Below are 22,661 nucleotides of genomic sequence, written 5' to 3'. Positions count from 1 at the left end.
TTCTCAGGGTCCTTAGCAAACCTAAAAAAGACAGATGTGGTATCTCCTTTTTGTTGCTGCAATTTAGTGCGCTACGCTACGTTCCTATTTTAAAAACCACTGTACAAAACAAAATAAACAACTACAATTCACTTTCGTTTTCACGATCACGCAGAACTCAACAGTAGGCCGCTTGGCGCGCTGCGGGCGTAGTAGGCAACAAAATCGAGGCGAGGTGTCGCCCCAGATCACGTACGAAACGGGATCTGGGGTGTTGCGACCTTCGACGGTCGCGACTTTCATGTTCGACTGTGCTGACGTCATATTAGCAGGAAGTACTGCGATACGCGTGTTTCCCTCTGATGATGTTTGGCGGCAGTAATCTTGAGAGTTTATCAGGGAAGATATGCCAGGGATATAAACAAACCAACTGTGTGCGTGCGTGTGTGTGGGCAGGCACATGGGAGATAAATTGCGCGATTGAGATTGGATGTGCGGGCAGTAATTATGGTTTCCGTTGCAAGGCTGAAGAATTATGTGATTGCAGGTCTTAGCGCTTGTGGTGGTGCAGCTATAGTATACTATGGACTTATTTTCGATAGGAACAGGAAACAGGCTTTGCAGGCAGCTTACACGGATAATTTCACACCAAGTGTCAAATGGGACAAAAACTGGGATAGGTTTGTATAGCTTATATCAAAATAACTCTTAAAGTGTTTGTTATTGTATGTTCTCATGCCGTGAAAAACCCTGACTGGCGTTAGGGTTCCTTAACTTATTACAGTTGCAAAAATCTATTTGACTCTGTAAACGTTAACCCTCCTTACTTTTGTGATGTTGGACTTAGCGTATATTCTCAATTCTTACAGGATGGAGCCAACCTCACTTGTAAAATCTTCCAAAGGGAATTCAGATGACAATAGGTATAACGAGGAGTTAGAGAAACAAAAGTCAACTGCTACACGAAATTTAATACTGATACGTCATGGTCAGTATAACCTATCTGGCGAAACGGACGCCGAAAGAGTTTTAACTGAACTGGGTAAGTCAGATGTAAGTTTTTGATTATTGATTTAATGATTCAAATTAAGACATTAAATGAACTAACGATTGTCTTCTGTTACAGGAAGGAAGCAAGCAGCTCTGACAGGGCAGAGATTGAAGGAACTTGATATGCCTTATACGTGTCTTATTCGCTCCACAATGGCACGAGCTGTGGAAACTGCAAAAATTATACATAGCTACTTGCCAAATGTACCAGTGCAGGATTGCAATATGTTGGAGGAGGGTGCGCCAATACCACCGGAGCCACCAGTTGGACACTGGAAACCAGAAGTATTTGTATGTCTGATTTTAAAAAATCGAATTATTGCAGAAAGAAATTTTCCTAAAACCATATTTGATCATTTAACAAGAATGTTGTTTGGAAAATAGCATCCACTTATCAATTCCCATAATATTGAATGTATCCACTGACAGTTACAGAACTTCACTTTTAGTGCAAGGTGCAGGGATTGGAAGTGATCACTGATGTGGAAAGAGAAGTGTCACAGCATGAATATATCAATCATGTTGCAGAGAAGGCAGCATATTTAAGTGCTTCAGTCTTGTAGTTGAAATTGCATTGTACTGTCATAATACTGCTGTGAATACAGATGAAACATAAGAAAATGACTATTTAGTGGTGATGGTCACATTTGTTTGTCAGGAAATGTTGGCAGTAATGGAGGCAAATTGACACCAGCCCAAAGTTGCCAGGCTCTAGGATACACACAACTCATCCACAGAATTGCCTTGAACTGTGGCTTTCAGGATGTCATGTGAAAAGGAAGTTACTAACTACTACAAATAGCACATATCAAAACTAAATTTTATCATTGTAGAGTTCACTGATGATGATGCCTTGAAGAGTAAAAGGGTATAATGCTTCTGGGATACATAAAATACACTGCAGCAAGAAAGGCAGCTTTTGTTTACAAAACAAATACCATAAAAGAGCTTGTCTGGAAGAGCAAGCTGTAGGATGTACATCCCCAAAAAGTTCATGTAAAACTGGTGCAGAAGTTCATAGGGTTATTCCACAAGTTTAATAAATGCAACGGATACATGTAAAAGAGACTTCATCAATAATACAGAGTCTGCCAGAAAAATGTACACACACTTTAAGGCACAAAAAGTATTACTTATGTGTTTATTTTACATTTACTAATTGATCACACATGTTGTACTTCCAGTTTAGCACACGTTTACTTTAAATGTTCACTGTTGGTGGCTATACATATAACAGAACGACAGTTGGTCACCGCAACTACCTCAATCAGTATTACAGTGGAGATTGCTGCATGTCACTGTAATCTCCTGGTGAAGTTCCTCCAGCGTGTGTGGCTTATGTCAATTGACAATATCTTTCACAGCCCCACAAGTGAAGAGTCCATAGGTGTCAGATCTGGCAACCTTGGAGGGAACTCAATGGGCCCTCCTCGTCCAATCCAATGCCCTGGAAAATTGTCATCCAGGAAAGCTCGTATGGCTAGTGGTAGTGTGGTGTCGCCCCATCCTGTTGTTAGAAGACCTCTTCACCACCTCCATAGAACGCACGTATACCTGGCAACATTGATGTGTGTGACATTTCCAGGTACACTTCCCCAGTGACAGTAGTGTCAAAGATAAAGGGTCCTACTAAGCACCTAGTGATAGTCCACACCACACATGAACCTCTCGTAGATTGACTGCTTTTTATCCACATAAACATGCAGATTGTCCGGTGCCCAGTACACACTGTTATGCCGATTCACAGTTCCATTAAGTTTAAATTGTGGCTCGTCACAAATCGTTAGTCATCAGTTACCATTTGCTGATAACATTCGCAAAATTGCATTCGGCAATCAGGATTGTCGTCATTAATCGTGTGCAGTAATCATGGAATGTAAACTGTCCACTTTGCAGCTTTCAGAATGCAAACCCCCGCTTCATGTGCACATTGCATAGCAGACTTCTGTGGAGAATTAACACATGTTTCCAACACAAGTGTTACAAGCTAATTCATGACAAGCAAGCAGATACACATTTGGCACCTGCTGATTTTTCTGATTTTGGCTTAGAGGATGTGGTATGCATACACAAGAGTTTTGAGCCTTCCCTATTGCATGCAAATGTCGCCTGATGGCGGGGCGATCACAGTTAATCATATTTTCCAGTTCTTGAGTACACTGATGTGGCTCATTGTGGATTAAAGCTTTTAAACAATCTTCACGAAACCCTGGAGGTCTTCCTGTGAATGCAGTCACTGACATCAAAGTGATCCTCCTTAAGCTGAGAAAACCGTTTTCTTGCTGTGCTCTGTCCAATGACATTATCCTCATACAAATGTTTCTGCTATCACCCCTCTATTGTACTCAAACAGAAGAATATGTTGGGAGTGTTGCGATTTCTCCACTTGGCACTCCATTTTCTAGCCTACACATCTCCACCCACTGTCTCCAAACAACAAAATGGCAAAACTTTGATGTGCCATCAGTATTTGTTCCATATTTTTTAACTGTAATCTACCAGTTGTGCACACTAAAAATGAAAAGTAACAATCAATAAAAAAAAAAAAAAACCTAGAGCAACCGGAATACCAACACGCAAAACAAAAGCTCTGTGAACTTATGCATCCACCTAATTCTTGTCCCTTGAACTTTGTAAGCTATTGTAATACTTTGTTGTGGTTAGCATACATGCTAAAGGCTTTAGAGTGTTTCTGCCTTTTTCTCAAGATGCATTCAACCAATCACACTACCCACTGTGTGGGAGATTTTCCTATCCTCATAGGGCACTGCATCGGAAATAAGTGATATCACACCCACTGTATCTTGCAGGGGCTATACAGCAACTATTCCCTCCTTGTATTCTATATCCTCCAATGACTGCTCCCTTGCATCTTATAACTAGTAGAGGAGGACAGTAGTGACTTGGGTAGTGTAACTGATTACCAATGTATGTTATGGTCCAGTCAGAGCAGTGTAGGCAATGTATTAACTGTTTGTTTGTGAAATGAAGGATAGGCTTAAGTTTGTCTCATGATCTGCCTTCTATTTTAGCAGTCTGTGGGACAAAATGAGCACAAGTTTTAAAGTTTTGTGCAGCATCCGTTGATAATTAGTGACAGGACTTTGATGTGCCATCTGTATTTGTTCCATATTTTTAACTGTAATCTACCAGTTGAGCACACCAACATGATAAATTGTTTTATACCTGTTAAGTTTACTCTTATTTCTTAACCATCAATGTGGTATCACAAGTGAACATTGGCTGATGCGATTTCTTATTGATCCTGTACAAACTGTTTAGGTTGTGACCTCATCTGAGTAAAACCTACCTATTGTTCCTCTTGTTCAGAGGAAGATAAGGAGATGAATGCCAAAAAGTGAGATAAAGAATCGCAACCCTCTGTTTTAGATCATCATTTGCCTTTATTGTGAAAGCAGTTTGGTTCTATATCTGAACACTGATACAAGCAATTCCTGCTGCTAAGAAGCACCTGTGACACAGACTACTACTGTCTCTGAAGCAAGAGGAAGTTGCAGCCAAAATAAAACTGCAGGAGTAGTGTAAGTTTTTAGATTTCAGTCTGTGTCACTGCAGACCACTGTAATAACCTCCTGCACTTTGCAAAAGGAAAATAGAAGAAAAGCTGATTTCAAACTCCTGGCATAGTACAGGGTCATTTGTATGAATGTTAGGGAAACCGATTTCAAAACCACTGACTTACCTATGTTTGGCAACTACAGGCTGCACAAAAACAAGTTGATGTATGTCTAAGGCAGGTGAATGTATGTTTCATCCCTCCCCCCATGAGAGATCGTGTGCTGATACTGTGCAATACTGTCCCCAGTCAACAATGACCTTGAGTTCTGTGAGGAAGTGTGTGTGCAAGTTTCTGTGTGTATACCATATCCAATTGAAGCCTGTAGTTGATAATTAGATCCTGTAGAATTACCACATTATGGGGATGTTTGGTAGAGTGCACGAGTGTCTGTCAAACCAGGAGTCTATGCATGCAACTGTGAACACAGACCTTGCGAGGAAACGCAATGCTTAGCACACTTGACTTGCATTTGGAAGGATGATGGTTCAAACCCGCATCCAGCCATCCTGATTTGTGTTTTCTGTGATTTTGCTAAATCACTCAAGGCAAATGCCAAGATGGTTGCTTTGAAAGGGCATGGCTGCTCTCCTTCTCCACCTGTCCCTATTCCGAGGTTGTGCCCCATCTGTAATGACATAGTTGTTTTTCAGATGTTTAAACACTAGCCTCCTCCTCATCCTCCTCCTCTGTGGACATGGTTTTCATCTTTTAAGAAGAAAGTCTCCACAGCATACTAATCAAAGGTGTAGGAGCAGCAATAGTAATATTGAAATTAAAAAAAAGTCCTGGTTTGTGTTCACAGTAATTTAAATGAGTGGGCCCAGTTCATGGTATGGTATCTCTATATATCTCTCTATCTCTCTCTCCAAGCACATCATTGAATGGTCTCTCACTTGAACTGCATGGTCTCCCCCTTGAACTGCATTTGACACCTTGCATCTTTTGGAAAGAGGAAAGATTGTGACTACATGGGCCATACTACAGGGGTTAGTTATAAAGTCTCAACCATCACAATGAAAACAAAAAAAGTGTAACAATGAAACTTGGTAAAGTGTTGGCCCTTCTACATAATCACTCTTCAGCGAGGTACATTTTTTCCAACATTGGATGACCAGGTGGAAACATTTGTTGCAGAAGACTGCATTTTGGCTATTGATGAAATGTGCTACCTTACAAATCATCTTATCTTTCTGAAAATGCCAGTAACACAGTGTTTTCTTCCTTCAAGAAAAGGGAAAGAAGGATATGGGAGCAAGGGGAAATTTGGTAGCCAAATAAACAGAATACGTGGCTGTCCTGTGGAGAATGGTCTGGGGCATTGTCGTGGAATGAAAACACCACTTTGGACTGCTATTTGTGATTCTTTTTCTCCACATTCTCTCGTAACCTTATTGGGAGATTTGTGTGGTGGTTTGCACTGTGAGAGCAAAATCTGTTAGCACCACATGAGGGAATCTCTGAGAAACACTCAGTGTCACATTGCCCTATGATGTTTGGGTCTATGCCTTTTTCTTCATTTATGAATCCAAATATTTACACACCTTGATTTACTCCTCTGCATCAGGTTCATAGTAACACACCCAGCACCTATCAACTGTGACTAAATGGCTAAAGAAGTAATTTTAATTGATCTGATACAACTGCAACATTTCCGTTGCTGCCTCAGTTTGGCAGTTTCCATTATTAACATGTAGCAGATGTTGCATAAGATGAACCGAAAATGAAGCCATTTAAACCTCTGCACCACTCTTCGTTAAATGCTCTCAACAACTGTGGCTGTGGTGGCAAGTCAGTATGGTATGCAGCTAAACTTGACTTATGCTCTTGTAGGGAGTAGTTTTATGCTAACAGATATCACAAAGAAATTATTTTAATGTTTCAAAGAAGTGAGTTGATGTGTTTAAATTTCCCCTCAGAACTTTTGAGTGATAATCTGCTGTCCTCACAGTAGTTACAATATTGTTGCTCTCACAAACTGGTAACTGCTCTGTTTAGTTGAGTGAATGACCCCTTTTTTCCCCCTCTAGAGAGAGAGAGAGAGAGAGAGAGAGAGAGAGAGAGAGAGAGAGAGAGAGAGAGGGGGGGGGGGGGAGAAAGAGAGAGAGGGGGGCACTAATTTAATTAAATACAATCTTTTGAATGAATATTAAGACATTTCTTCTGTTTGACAGCAGTTTCATCGCGATGGTGCTCGAATTGAGGGTGCATTCAGGAAGTATTTTCATAGAGCCAAACCCAGTCAAACTTCGGACAGCTATGAGATCCTTGTCTGTCATGCAAATGTCATTCGCTACTTTGTGTGCAGGTGTGTATTTTGAATTTTTGTGTTAACATATTACAGTCTGATAGTTATTTTATTTTATAATTATGTTAATTAATAATGTTAAATGATTTGTGACCAGATCATCATCTCACTGTATGCTCAATACTATTTTCTTAGCACAGATAGTAAATGCATGGTCTGAGTAGAGTGACTTGAGGAAACATTTATGAAAATATACAGTTTAGTCATGAGGAAAAAACAATTTGTAATGCGACAGCATTTCAATGTATTGCAATTTCCATACAAAAATTACTGTCTAGAAGTAAAATTACTGTTTCAGTAAAACTTTTTACCTGTTCAGATTAAGAGCTCTTCCGTATTCAAGCAAGATACACATGGTTGCTGTACAATAATAGCTGGTTTGTTGCACCAATAACCAGTTTGGGGATTTATACATATTATAAAGATATCAGATGTCCCGTAACTTCATTTGACTTTTTCAGCATGTTTCTTCCAAGAACTTTCTTGTGGTTATGCAGGTGCTGCAGTTTGCATCTATCAGGGCTGTTCAATAAAGAATGACAACATACCTTTTTTGACAACATACCTTTACTCATCCTCATAATTTTGATGGTCCTTCTCAAAGTAGTCTCCCATGAATGTGGTGCACTTGTCCCAGCGTTTCTGCCAGTCTTCAACTACATGCTGGAAACCACTTTTTGAGAGGTCCTATAAAATCTCATTTGCAGCCTTCACCACTGCTTCTGATGATTGAAGGCATTACTTCATGTTAGGGAATAGAAAAGTCACATTGGGCTAAATCCGGACTTTAGGGAGGGTGAGGGATGCACTTCACATTGAGTTTTGCAAGATATTCCTCAACAACATTGGCAATATGCAGCCACGCATTATCGTGGTGCAGCATCCAGCCTGCATCACGGAAATGTGGTCTTTTGTGCCTGATATGGACTTGCAATGTTTTCAGGATATCCCTCTAGTATTGTCCAATTACTGATTTGTGTGCAGGTACAACATGCTGATAAACCATTCCACGAATATCAAAAAAATGATATGACCATAACTTTCCCAGCAGAAGCAACCACTTTTGCTTTTTTGGGAGTTGGTGATGGAGATTCCCACAATGAGCTTTGCTGTTTGCTCTCAGGATCAAAATGATGTAGCCAAGTTTCATCAGCAGTGATTACATTTGAAAGAAATTCTGGATCTAACATCAATTTTAACCTTGTGCAGACCTGCAAACGAATGTCCTTTTATTCAGGAATCAACAGTCTTGGAATCCGTCGTGCACAAACATGTTGTGTAATTTTTCTGTCACCAACATGTGGGTGGCAGCCAATGAAATGTTCAGTGTTTCAGAATGTGATCTTAAGGTAATTCGTCAATCCTCTCTCACAATGGCAGCAGCAGTGTTGATGTTGCCTTCCTTAAGAGCAGTAACTGGACCACCAGGTCCAACTTCCTTTGACATTGATTGCCTCCCCTCTTTAAAAAATTTAAACAAACTTCAAGCTGTGCTGTAGGAAAGAACAGACTCTCCATAGGCCTCGGCTGAAGATTTGTTGAGGCGAAAGCAGAATTTAAAAGCTGCATATTGTTCCGTGTGTGTTACTTCCATTGTAGCGGTAGGCGATACTGAACATGTCTGACCTTGCCTGCCTCTCCCAGGTGGGAACCAGGTGTCCCAACAGTGAAACTACTACAGCGTGTTTGTTGCACATTATTGTTGTGGTCTTCAGTCCTGAGACTGGTTTGATGCAGCTCTGCATGCTACTCTATCTTGTGCAAGCTTCATCATCTCCCAGTACCTACTGCAACCTACATCCATCTGAATCTGCTTAGTGTAGTCATGTCTCTGTCTCCCTCTACGATTTTTACCCTCCACACTGCCCTCCAATACTAAATTGGTGGTCCCTTGATGCCTCAGAGCATGTCCTACCAACCGATCCCTTCTTCTGGTCAATTTGTGCCACAAACTTTTCTCCCCAATCCTATTCAATACTTCCTCATTACTTATGTGATCTACCCATCTAATCTTCAGCATTCTTCTGTAGCACCACATTTCATAAGCTTCTATTCTCTTCTTGTCCAAACTATTTATCATCCATGTTTCACTTCCATGCATGGCTACACTCCATACAAATACTTTCAGAAATGACTTCCTGACATTTAAATCTATACTCGATGTTAACAAATTTCTCTTCTTCAGAAATGCTTTCCTTGCCATTGCCAGTCTACATTTTATATCGTCTGTACTTCGACCATCATAAGTTATTTTGCCCCCCAAATAGCAAAACTCCTTTACTACTGTAAGTGTCTCATTTCCTAATATATTTCCCTCAGCATCAACCGACTTAATTCGATTACATTCCATCCTCATTTTGCTTTTGTTGATGTTCATCTTATACCCTCCTTTCAAGACAATGTCCATTCCATTCAACTGCTCTTCCAAGTCCTTTGCTGTCTCTGACAGAATTACAATGTCATCGGCGAACCTCAAAGTTTTTATTTCTTCTCCATGGATTTTAATACCTACTTCGAAATTTTCTTTTGTTTCCTTCACTGCTTGCTCAATATACACATTGAATAACATCAGGGATAAGCTACAACCCTGTCTCACTCCCTTCTCACGCCTCTCGACTCTTGTAACTGCCATCTGGTTTCTGTACAAATTGTAAATAGCCTTTCGCTCCCTGTATTTTACCCCTGCTACCTTCAGTATTTGAAAGAGAGTATTCCAATCAACATTGTCAAAAGTTTTCTCTAATTCTGCAAATGCTAGAAACGTAGGTTTGCCCTTCCTTAATCTAGCTTCTAAGGTAAGTCGTAGGGACAGTATTGCCTCACGTGTTCCAACATTTCTACGGAATCCAAACTGATCTTCCCCAAGGTCGGCTTCTACCAGTTTTTCCATTTGTCTGTAAAGAATGTTAGTATGGCTTATTAAGCTGATAGTTTAGTAATTTTCACATCTGTCAACACCTGCTTTCTTTAGGATTGGAATTATTATATTCTTCTTGAAGTCTGATGGTATTTAGCCTGTTTCATACATCTTGCTCACGAGATGGTAGAGTTTTATCAGGACTGGCTCTCCCAAGGCCGTCAGTAGTTACAATGGAATGGTGTCTACTCCGGGGGCCTTGTTTCGACTCAGGTCTTTCAGTGCTCTGTCAAACTCTTCACGCAGTATCTTATCTCCTATTTCATCTACATCTACGTCCTCCTCCATTTCCATATTTTCCTCAAGTACATCGCCCTTGTATAGACCCTCTATATACTCCTTCCACCTTACTGCTTTCCCTCCTTTGCTTAGAACTGGGTGTCCATCTGAGCTCTTGATATTCATGCAAGTGGTTCTCTTTTCTTCAAAGGTCTCTTCAATTTTCCTGTAGGCAGTGTCTACCTTACACCTAGTGAGACAAGCCTCTACATCCTTACGTTTGCCCTCTAGCCATCCCTGCTTAGCCATTTTGCACTTCCTGTCGATCTCATTTTTGTGACGTCTGTATTCCTTTTTGCCTGCCTCATTTACTGCATTTTTATATGTTCTCCTTTCATCAATTAAATTCAATATTTCTTCTGTTACCCAAGGATTTCTACTAGCCCTCTTCTTTTTACCTACTTGATCCACTTGTGCCTTCACTACTTCATCCCTCAAAGCTACCCATTCTTCTTCCACCATAATTTCTTTTATATGATCACACATTTCTTCAATTTCTTCGTCATCTGCAGATCTAGTTAGCATATAAACTTGTATTACTGTAGTAGATGTGGGCTTGCTAACAGAATATCATAAGATTAAATTTTAGCATGAGAAATTATGACCATAAAAAATTATTATCATTCTTTATTGAACAGCCCTCATATATACCATGCAGTGGGACTGAGGCTGTATTATAATGGTCCCCAAAATTGATATGCAAGCCATTAACAAAACTTTACAATCTCAGTATCTAAGTCAAGTTGCAGTGAACTTCTCTGTATGTTCTATGTACCCCTTCGTTCAGTGTTGCCAAGAGTTTAGCATGCAATTTCCTTTTGGATATAACAGTAAATAATTGTTTCAACTAAATTTTACCATCGTTTGGAGACGAATTCTGTAAGTTTACCCTCTTCCAACCATTACATCCTCCATTACATTCCACACACTGCAATCTCATTCTCATGTCCTGCAATATATTTTACATCAAAATCAGTAGAATTGGGTAATAAGTTCCAATTCTTGAAATTTATGTTCGCCATCACATTTTGCAAGTGATCGACTACACAAATTAATTGAAGAGGAATTTGTCAGCAAAAAGACAAGGTGGAACAGTAGTTACATGATTGGAAATTGTCTCGATTTAGTTTTTTGGCTTCTATGACTTGCTGTTTCAGACAAGCTCTTGATTTTTCTTTTACTGAGGCTTTTGTAAATTTCCTCTGCTATTTGCCATGAAATTATATATATGTTGTAGATTCAGTCGTTTCTAGGTTATTTTCTTGCATAGTATTTTCCTTTGTCTTACCTCACTATGCTTTCCATATGTATTCTGGCCACATTGCACTGATGGTTTATTTCTCCATGTCCATAAATTTACTTCATTCCAGATCCCGTTCTTCTCCACTGCCTATTCATATTAATAATTACCAGTATGTTTTTGGAGGAGGAGGATAAAAAGGTAACATATCATGCAAGTAAATCAACAATTTAGCATTTTAAAGCCACAGTAACTAAAAGCATGACTTCTTGCATATCAAAGAGAAGACCAACACTAGCTGCAATCAGACATTTCAATGTTGAAAATTGAAAGTTTCACTCAAATTTGGATCTCCTGACAATGCAAGTGTTTGTTTTAACCCTGGGATGGTCAGTGTCTGAGACACACCAGCTGCACTTCGTTCACTCACTGTTGTACAACCAATACACTGGCAGATGTGTGGTGCCATCTGCCTGTCAATTAACTAGATACAGACGTATTCAGCTAATCAGTATCACATTAGTCGCTGTGGGAGATTGTTTTCGGAGCTGCATCGCTGGAGTCTACCAGATGCCATGCGAACTTTTGCCATTACTGGAGGTGTATATTACATTTTTTATTTAACGTAGTAGCTTTTTAATACTTGTTAGTAACAGCTGTTGCTGACAGGTATTTTTATTTACCTTCAGATCTACCTGAGTTTACAGAAGACCTACAATTTGGAAAATGAACATGATAGGGAAATTGCACTCTGACTGCTGTTCGAGGAATCTGATGATGAGTTCGATATTTACAGTGATGTGGAAGAAGACAATGTGGAAACAAGAGAAGAAGATTCAAACACTGAGCAAGATGTGGACTCCAGTGAGAGTGACGGTGATGATCATGTCGACGAATGTTTTCTGGGAAGAAACAAATCCACAAAATGGTCAAAAGTGTCCCCCCCCTCCCCCCAAAATGTTCGTATTCAACGACAAAACATTGTTACTCATCTACCTGGAGTGGAAGGAGCCACCAAAAATGCCAGAACACCGGCAGTTACTTTTCGATGGTGCATTACTTTCTAGTATTGTTGATCACACAAATAAAAAGATTTTTGAAGTACAGAAAAATTATTCCAGGGAAAGGGATGCTCAACTGACCGATGTATCTGAAGTAAAAGCTCTGTTAGAAATATTGTATTTATGTGCTGCAAGCAAAGATAATACTAACAACCAAGATAGATGGGCAGCCAATAAAATGGGAATTGATTTATGTTGTCTGATAATAGCTGAAAAACGATTTAGGTTCCTGTTGTATTGCTAGAATTTCAACAACAAGGATATCCGATAGGAAAGGAAGAAGGTGGATAATTTAGCCCCCATATGAGGTGCTTTCTCCCTTTGTGGAAAATTGTAGAAATGCTTATTCTGTCAGGGAGCGCTGTACTACTGATGAAAAGCTGGAAGCTTTCAGGGGCAAGTGTTTCTTCAGACATTACACCCCTAGCAAACCAAATAAGTATGGGCTCAAAATATTTGCTTTGGTGGATGTTAGGATGTATTACACAGCCAACCTGGAAATTTATGCTGGTAAGCAGCCTACAGGGCCATTTGCAGTTAGCAACAAACCAACAGATGTTTCGAAACGTCTCATTAATGAGATCTCGGGAACTGGATGTAATATAACTAGAAAATTGGTTCACGTCATTAGAGTTAGCTGACTTCTTGCAACAGAAGACTCTTACTCTGGTTGGAACTATAGGGAAGAATAAATCTGAGATTCCGCCAGAGTTTACGCAAGCAAGAACAGGGAAATAAGAACCACACTGTTTGGGTTTCAGAAAAACTCAATTCTGATGTCATATGTCACCAAGAAAAAAAAAAAATGGTTCTGATACTATCCACAATGCATCATGATAATGGAACTGATGCCACTTCTGGCGAGAAGAAAAAGCCAGAAATGATAACGTTTTATAATGCAAGCAAATCAGGAGTTGATACTGTCGATCAGCTATGCTGGTGATTTTTTATGCCATGATGGACATTGCAGGTATAAGTGCGCAAATAACAGCAGTGCTCGCATCAGGCACAGCTAGTTTCTGAAACTTCTGGCACATAATCTAGCTGACGATTACTTGCGTTAACATTCCCAGTGCTTATCGTTGCCAAGAAATCTCAGACAAGATATTCAGAATCTTTTTCCAGATGCGGCCGCTGTCCAACCTACAAAAGAGGACCAAAGCTCAAAAAGACAGAGTTGCTGTAAATGTGGTAGTTCAAAAAATCGGTACACCGAGTATAGATGCTGCAGCTGTAAGAAATTTTTGTGTTTACAATGTGCACAGCAAGTATGTGCTGACTGCTGAGAGTAGTGCTCACTGAATGTGATATTTCTGTTATAATTTGTACAACGCAATTAAATAGCAACGTTTCCATACAAAGACTGTACTGCAAGCTTTTGAAAAGTGTATGATAGTTTTCCACATTTGTGATGAAAGGCATTAAAAATTACATATGTGACAGTCAGCAGTTTTATGAAGCACATTTATACTTAAAAATAAGAACAATAAATTATTTTCCATTGGTCATAATGCACTCCTCTCTTTTATAGTACTTGTTTAGTGTCTTTCCAAATAATAACTTGAACAGATGGAACTAAAAGTACATTATTGGCGCAGTAATGCTTATGGCATCTGTGAGATGCTATGCGACCTACAATGAAACAATATCCTGTGCGACCACTGCAGGGTTAACCGCCATGATCATATGGACACACTTCCCTTCCACCGCAAATTCTAAACTTGTTACACTAGTAGTGTCCACTGCCCATGCACTTACTTGCTCACAGTGAGTCCTTTATGTTGTGGTTGGCAGGAGAGCCAACCGTGTTTTTCTAAAGGAGGCCGAAATGCACGCGTCTCAGCTCACGCAGGCTGGCGTGAGGTCTGGAACATTACAAGGGAATTAGAATTGAGAAAAACGGACGTAGCTGGTGGAATACTTAACTTTAATCCATTAATGGAGAAAGTCACTCTTTATGGTACATGATTCACAATATCAATAGTACAGATACTGGCGCCTTGCTAAGTCGTAGCAAATAACGTAGCTGAAGGCTATGCTAACTATCGTCTCGGCAAATGAGAGCGTAGAAGTCAGTGAACCATCGCTAGCAAAGTCGGCTGGACAACTGGGCCGAGGGCTAGGAAGTCTCTCTAGACCTGCCGTGTGGCGGCGCTCGGTCTGCAATCATTGATAGTGGCGACACGCGGGTCCGACGTAGACTACCGGACCGCGGCCGATTTAAAGGCTACCACCTAGCAAGTGTGGTGTATGGCGGTGACACCACACTTTATTGCTGCAAGATGCTCAGTTTCATTTGTGTATCAGCACTGAAGTTATCATGGAGGTCATGCCTATAGATATACTGTATGTGGGATGAATCACTTTAGCTTGCACCACAAATATTACATAGGTGAAACTGGCTATTGATGAGCGGTTTTCACAGAATGGATTGATAGTCAGGAGCTTATGTTGTTAGCCAATTAACAGATTGTAGTAATGCTTAGAGAGTGTGTTTCTTCTGGAAACATTTTTTTGTAACATGGAATAGTACCTATTGACATTAAAAACTAAAAGTAGGGTAAATTAGTATGTCAGACATGTTTGTTTGCCAGGATTCTAAGGTGAGTTGTTTATGAGATATTTTATTTTGAAAAGTCCGCATCTTGATACTTGTATAATACCTGTGGTAGCACACAGTAAAGAACAACATAAGTCCATACAGTAGTTATGTGTGTGGACTGATCAGTAACAAGACAATTGTCACAAGTATTCAAAATGACCACGAGTGTTAATACACACCTCCAATTTGTTATGGGACAACTGCTGTACACATGCTAGCATTTCAACGGAGATGTTTGAGCAGGCTGCAGTAATACATTGTTGCATATCATTGGTTGTAGTTGATATGCCCTTGTAGACAACATCTTTCAGCTTCCCCCTAGAAAAAAGTCTACAAGCATCAAATCCTGGGAATGGGCCAGCCAAAGTAAAAGTCCTGTGTGTCCAGTCAAAGGATTTGGAAATAATTTTTGAAGGCAGGCTCTGACACTTTATGCATTATTAGCTGGACCAGCCATCATATTGGTACTATAGGTTTCTCCTGGTTGCTGTGGCCTTGGAAGGTGGACTATAAGGAGGTAGCAATACCTGTGCAAATTAGTATTCCATCTGTGAAAAACAGGTCTGTGAACTGATGGTTCAGCACGTTTTATACTCCACAAATGGTGATGTTCACCTGATAAAGCCAACGGGGTTTGTCAACAGGTCAGTAATCCATGTTCTGGCAGTTTACATGGCCTTGATTGGTAATTGTGGTTTAATCAGGAGTATCCTGTTGTAATGCCCATGTACAAAAGTTAACATGATTCTGATAATCATTTCCCTGCAGCTAGTGATGGAGAGATATGTGATAGGAATGGAACCTATATCGATGGAGAATGCAGAGGACACTTGCCTGATTCATGCCACTTTCTTATGAGATTGCATGGGAGGTAACATGTGGGTCAACTCCAACAGCAGCAAGAACGTTAATTTTCCTGTCTTCTGTCATCACTTGTTTTCTTCTGTTACACTGTCTGTGTGTTACACTACAACTTTCAGATATCTGGTTGAAGAGATTGATAAATAATTGTCGAGATGGTTGACGTCTATCAGGACATCTTCCCGCATACATCATACAAAAATGAACTGCATTCTTTGTACACACTCCTTACACCCTGAGCATGTTGGCTTTTTCTGCATTGGTTAATTCTATCATCCACACATGACCTAGTGCTTGGACAGTCACACACTGACTGACTAACAAGTCACATTGCACTCAAGGAACATACAAGTACACTGTAAGAAAACATAACATCATCGTACCTAGCAACTATGCTGATTGAATGGCACAAAAAGGTGTTGGTAAGGAAACTTTTTGAAATAAGATATCTTGTAAATGAATGACACTTTCACTCTGCAGCCAAGTGTGCACTGATATGAAACTTCCTGGCAGATTAAAACTGTGTGCCAGACAGACTCAAACTCGGGACCTTTGCCTTTCGCTGCAGAGTGAAAATCTCATTCTGGAAACATCCCCCAGGCTGTAGCTAAGCCATGTCTCCGCAATATCCTTTCTTTCAGGAATGCTAGTTCTGCAAGGTTTGCAGGAGACCTTCTGTAAAGTTTGGAAGGTAGGAGACAAGGTACTGGCAGAAGTAAAGCTGGACCGTGAGTCGTGCTTGGGTAGCACAGTTGGTAGAGCACTTGCTCGCGAAAGGCAAAGGTCCCGAGGTCGAGTCTCAGTCCGGCACATAGTGTTAATATGCCAGGAAGTTTCATCTCTCAAATGACTCCCACTAGAATTGTGCAACCAACACCACTTCTAATTTACCCTACTTTAAGTTTGTTAATGGCAATAGGCATTGTTCCATTCAAAAAGTGTATGTTTGCATAAAAATACACTTTATAAACATTATTACAATCTATTTATTGGCTAACAATATGAGACCGTGACTCCCAAGCCATACTGTGAAAACTGCACATCAATAGCATTTTCCGTTTCCACAATATTTGTGGTGCAAGTTTTATTTAGGTAAGTCACCTTGTATTTATGTTTGGTGTCTTGCCCATCAGACATGGAGTAAAATCATAAGATTGTGGGCTACATTGAGAAGTGTCATAAGAGTCATCTTGACTAATAATTGAAAGGAAACTGCTTCATCATTGATCTGTTATTCACTTCTCTACGGCTTAAATTTTGTCATTTACTTAAACCACAACTTAACTACTCCAAACTAACTATTAGTATTTCCTCCACAAAGGCAATCAGTAGCTCTTCCAGCCACCTGTCTTACTTTTTTTAGTATTGTACTGAATTAATTTTTCTCGTTTCCAAAGAATCTCAAAAAAATCTCAAAAAGCTGTCATACAAAAATTAATAATTACATTCTGGGTGTTCAGCCAAATGAGGAAAGGTGATAGTGCAAACAGATAAACTATGAGAAATGTTTTGTGTGTAATAGAGTTGTACATGTTTCATGGTTTACTGTGTAATTGATTTTGGATCTTGAGTAACTTTTGACAGGAGCTGTTGTGAATGTTGATGAAAAATAGTGAATAGGTAGCTTGTATATTTGTACTTTGGCCAACATGAATATGGCAGTAAAGAAATAGCCTCAGCAGTGAAAGAATGGAGAACGATGTTTTTACAATTAATATGTAGAGCAGCAAAAAGTCAATTCATAATTCAATGAACAATTGGCCAATGTACCCCTTACACAAATAGGAATATTTCACTCATGTTTGTTGTGTGTAAAGGGTGTACATAAAGTCCAGGAACATTTTCAATTACTTATTGCACAAGAACTAAACATTTTAGTCTTTTTTTACAAACATTTGATTTGTGAACCATGAGTGACCCTACTTTCAGGGTTCACTCTTCAAAATGACATGTATGATATCTGTACAATGTTTGGTTCTTATGCAATAAATAATTGAAAGTATTTCCGGACTTTATGTACACCCTTTAAATTATCCATTTATGTTTATTCATTTCTGATGTTTGAAATTGTTTTTTTCATTTCTCTAGAGCACTGCAGTTTCCTCCTGAAGCTTGGTTGCGTCTGAGCCTGAACCATGCAAGTATTACATGGATTGTCATCCGTCCCAGCGGATTTGTTTACTTACGTTCTCTTGGTGACACTGGTCACATGCCTGCAGCAGACATTACATCCACATAAACTTTGAGAGGAGAAACTATTTTGTTTGAGTGGAGTTGATTATTGTTGCTATTTTTGGACTGAGCACAACGGTGGAAAAAATATGTGTACTTTTGATCTGTTTGCTGTGTAATTAGATTGTGTGAAGTGACATTTTTTTGTGTGTGTGTGTGTGTGTTTGATAACCAGCTTTTTAAGGCAACTTCAGACATTTAGTGCCTGTTGTAGGGAAATTTTTTGTGTTATTAACAGAAATGAGACTTCCACCTTCTATCCTTGAGCTGCATTTGTTTTTTACCAACAAGACATATTGAACATTTTAGCACTAAAATATGGTGTTGTATTTCATTTGAACATTTTGTGTGACATTTGGAATGTGTTATTTACTGTATGTTCATTTAGTTAACAAATTGATTTAAAATATTGGACAGTTAGTAAAATTAGAAATGTTGTGTATCGAAAAGACAACATTGAAGATAATGAGGATCAATAGTCATAGCACTGCCTATCATGCAGACCATTGAGGCAAGTCCCCAGATGCCAACTTGATGTGAAATGATGACTGATGAATAGGATAAAACTGTTGGAAGACACACACATTGAGCTGCTTGAAAATTTTAGTTTATGTAAGATTTATTCTGCAAGTCAAATAGGCTTTCTTTGAAAAATTTTACAATACATATGGCAACTAGACAGATATCCACTGAACAGAAAGGCTGATTCCTTCATTTCTGTTATTAAATAGTTCTCTTTAAAGCTGGAGGAGTCAGAGAAGGTGTATTTGCTACCTCTTTCTATGATACAAGCATATAGTTTTGTACGTGCCCATCAGTCCAGGAATATTGTTCTCAGATTTCTTGTTCATGTTGTTTATCATATGTTGTCTAATTATGAAGTGCGTTAGTGTAGTAACATTCCTCCCATCACAGGTTCTCAGTATATGCATGAGTAAAGAACACATTAGGAACAATTCATATAGTTTTCTACTTCAGGTTAACTGTTATGACACAAACATTTGGAAGAAATATCAATACAAATTAAAACACACTGATTTCATATTGGAGTAATGACATATGGTTTGATCACATTATTTGCAGAATGGTTCCAAGACAGGCTGTGAAGTATACGTAGTACTGCTGTAAAGCTTTATGGTTTAATCTCATTTGCAGTTACAAATTTCTTCATTCTGTGGTTCAAATTGTCAGGAGCACTTGATTATACCAGGGAAGGTTTCAAAAGACATTTTGTAATGGCAGCTGCATATTATGAAAGTAGTCTTTTTGTACAGTGTGTGACGTAGGAGAGGTATGACAGAATGATAGGTTTACCTTGCTATCAGCTGCCGTATAGTACTTCAGTAGCGTATGTAAATGAAAGATGCGGCAGTTAAATTTGTGACAGAATCCTAGAAAGTGATAAATGCTGGACTACTGAATATTATTGGAAGTTAAACATACTAGTATTGGCATCTGGTCAAACCTCACTTTGCACAAATTTGCAATGAAATTTACCAGATTAGTGTCAGAGCACACAACTTTCGTGGTAGAAATCCACAATAGAATGCTTCTTCACTCTCAAGTATCAAAAACTCATTCTTGAGATTGGACCTATTTCTTGTGGAAAACTGAATGTTTCATAATCCAAATAGTTGCTTTATTTTGGGATGATGGTAGTGTAATTTGAAACAGTTTTTTTATATTCATATCTAGTTCCATTTCCTCATTGCGATTAGTGCGACCTTCATTTTGCTTCCATTCTTCAGCATGAAGTTGAATGTTTAATGCTGACTCATTTGAGATTGGCCATTTTAGTAACGGTGTACAGAAATAGGCAAAAATGATTGCTTTGATTCAGTAACACATCACAGCAAGTCGACATTTAACCCAGTCACATTTTTTCCCATTGCTATCTATGGAAGCGTGCGATAGTGGGAGAATGTAATTTGCAGTTCTCTTAAGTTACCTGACATGTCTTTGGAGGAAATTACTATTTTCACTCCATTTGGAATAAATTACAAATGTTTAGAAACAAAAAGCAGTTGAGACAACAGCATTGTTGTTAATAGCTTGTTGTGAAGATGTAGCCCAACTGGTAACAACTATTGCAGTAAAAGTAATTTATTTTATTATTCTGTTATTAAAGTTATATTTGAAAAATTTCATGTATGAAACAATATGCTGTGGATGAGATAATGTGTTAGAAAGAACTAGTCAGAATATGCTTTCACATATCAGTGCTCAGATTGTCAATGTTTCCATTTAAAGTGAACTTTGTGGTATTTATGTTGTTTTGTGTTGGGATAAATACGTTTAAGTATAGGTGAGAAAATTAAGTGTGCTGTAATAGAGGTTTTTAAAATTCCAGCATTGCCATAGCAGTTCCATGTTTGAGCTTTCATGCTCCTGGATTTGAAGGTACCTACATTTTCATATTGCCTGTATAGCAATTCTAAGTTTTTCTTGTGTGTAATGTCTTGCCATTTTAGTAATGTACAGTTTATTTTCAGTTTTGTCTTCAATTGTTCATGTTTATTTGTGTTTTTAAATTATGATTCCGTAATTTGCCAGATCTTGTCATTATTCACAAGCATTTATTTTCATCGTCATCTCATTTTGCATGTTTATGTGAATTACATTGTTTTCTGCAACTTTATGACGAACTGATGCTATAACAGGTTTGAAAGGAACATGGACATCAAGTAGAAACATATCTGTAACAGGACTGTGATAATATAATTTCATCTACAATAAGAAGGAACAGTGATTCTGTACTGTGATAAAGAAGTGTTACCTTTCAGAGCTGACTAGTGAGCATCATAATTTCCATATGAAAAATCTGTATTTTAGTGGCAATAGTATTACTTTCAGTACAGTATTATTCATGTCATAGTGGTCACATAAATTTAATTTTTTAAATAGTTCATATCATCTATTGGTGCTCTAAGATTTAGCAGAAAAATTGCCTGAAATCATAAAGGTGCTCAGGACATGTTCAGAACATCTATTAAACTGTGAATTTTTTGATGCACTCTGTGGTATTTTGTTGTAGAAGCATATGAAAGTAATATTGTGAGAATATATCAGAAATAATGTGGATTACTCAGATTATTGTTCTACAAACACAATTTTACACATATATTTTTCACTTGTCATATATGTAACGTTTTCCAATCCATAATTTTAATGTGTGAATAGCATAAATTGCATTTTATGTGTTGCTGACTTTTGTACTGACTTTTATATATATAAAAAATTAATTAAATTAGAAAATATATGTTTAACTATTTATGGAACTGGGATATTTTCTTATTTCCTATTATGAAGTAGGAAGTCTTGCTGTATTGCTCAGCAAGACAGTTTCTAATTTGCCTCTACATCGATGTCTTCTTGTTCTCCAGTAGTACAAGAGATGGTAGTTGGATGGGGCTTCAGAAAGTAAGCTGCACATGTCATCCGACATTAAGACCATTGAGTAACTAGGAGGATAGTACATCTTTTGGGTTTCCTACAGCCATAGTGTTGCAATGCGGATAACAGTGCATCACAGTGTGGGAAACTGGTACAGCAGCTGGAAACATACTCCGAAGTTAAAATATGTAGAACAGAAATACTCTTTTAGGCAAAACATGTAAATTGTGCACAAATTCTCTGTGAAATTCTGGTAATATACGAGCCAGATACAATGTTGCATCCAGCCATAGTGAAATGGTGCCAACAATTTGGCCAAGGCTGCACATATGTGGCTTAGGTTTGACTGGGAAGGAAGATCGTCTTCATCGACCATAGGTGACAATGTCCAGGCTATCAAGAAAATGATTCACAGGTCTTCAGAGGATAAGGGTAGCGTTTTCTGAATGGCTCAGTGACCAAGGAGTGCTATCATCAAGGAACTGAACTATTAGTAGGTAGTTCAGACCATTGTTTTAGAGACTGGGGGACTATGTTAAAAAATAGTGTCATGTTCCTGTGCCACTTGCAAGTGTGGTGCAGCATTCAATAAAAGTTGCATGGCCTACCATAAAAATGTGTAACTTTTTCAAACTAATTAATGGAAAATTTTCCATTAATTAGTTAGATCACCTATATGGTCCACATTCTTCATTGTTTTGTCCCTTTTGTTAGCTATCACTTACATCTGTCATCTAAACACTTTCTCTTCTTCAGTGTTTATATATATATATATATATATATATATATTTTCGTCACCAACTGTGCTAGTTTCATTTGCCTCCTATTGTCTTGTTCGGTTTATAGTCCACTTCTTTTTTTCTATTTTTTTATTTATTGATTTATTTATTTAACATTCCATTATTTAACAGTCCATAGTTTTAACGTTCGTTATTCGCTGTTTTCCAGCCAACAATCACTGCCAACAATCTCTTCCACACCTATCAGTATCATCCAATTCCGTCGATTTCGTGTTGCTGGTGATATTTTTGTGCCATTGCCTATCTTTCTCTGCCACAGGAAACATTTTTTAGAACATTTCTGCGCCACCCGCGTACCTTTTTGCGGCACACGCGATCTTTTTTGCACACGCACGATCTTTTTTGCGGCACGCGCGATATTT

The 22,661-nt window shown here is 38.6% G+C and overlaps 1 protein-coding gene across 2 annotated transcripts; it reads left to right on the top strand.

Moving 5' to 3' along the window:
- Positions 1 to 229: 229 nt before the first annotated feature.
- LOC126284026 (serine/threonine-protein phosphatase PGAM5, mitochondrial) lies at positions 230 to 21,377 on the top strand. Of its 2 annotated transcripts, none has more exons than XM_049982577.1 (5): positions 230 to 659; positions 849 to 1,021; positions 1,106 to 1,320; positions 6,784 to 6,914; positions 17,963 to 21,377. In XM_049982577.1, exons 1-5 carry the CDS (start codon positions 487 to 489, stop codon positions 18,111 to 18,113), a joined length of 843 nt encoding a protein of 280 aa, XP_049838534.1. In that variant the 5' UTR covers positions 230 to 486; the 3' UTR covers positions 18,114 to 21,377. The 2 variants fall into 2 exon arrangements, with proteins under 2 accessions (XP_049838534.1, XP_049838533.1); XM_049982576.1 differs by having other exon boundaries at positions 262 to 659; positions 6,781 to 6,914.
- The last annotated feature ends 1,284 nt before the right edge of the window (positions 21,378 to 22,661 follow it).

Source organism: Schistocerca gregaria, chromosome 8 (genome assembly GCF_023897955.1).
Source record: "Schistocerca gregaria isolate iqSchGreg1 chromosome 8, iqSchGreg1.2, whole genome shotgun sequence".
Classification (NCBI taxonomy): domain Eukaryota; kingdom Metazoa; phylum Arthropoda; class Insecta; order Orthoptera; family Acrididae; genus Schistocerca; species Schistocerca gregaria.
This window is presented reverse-complemented; position numbering and strand designations above follow the sequence as displayed.

Bases quoted from the DNA above. Each gene is read 5' to 3' on its own strand.
- LOC126284026 (XM_049982576.1), top strand. From the start codon at position 487: ATGGTTTCCGTTGCAAGGCTGAAGAATTATGTGATTGCAGGTCTTAGC. The intron at 660-848 runs GTTTGTATAGCT...CAATTCTTACAG, and splicing joins TGGGACAAAAACTGGGATAG to GATGGAGCCAACCTCACTTG. The intron at 1,022-1,105 runs GTAAGTCAGATG...CTTCTGTTACAG, and splicing joins AAGAGTTTTAACTGAACTGG to GAAGGAAGCAAGCAGCTCTG.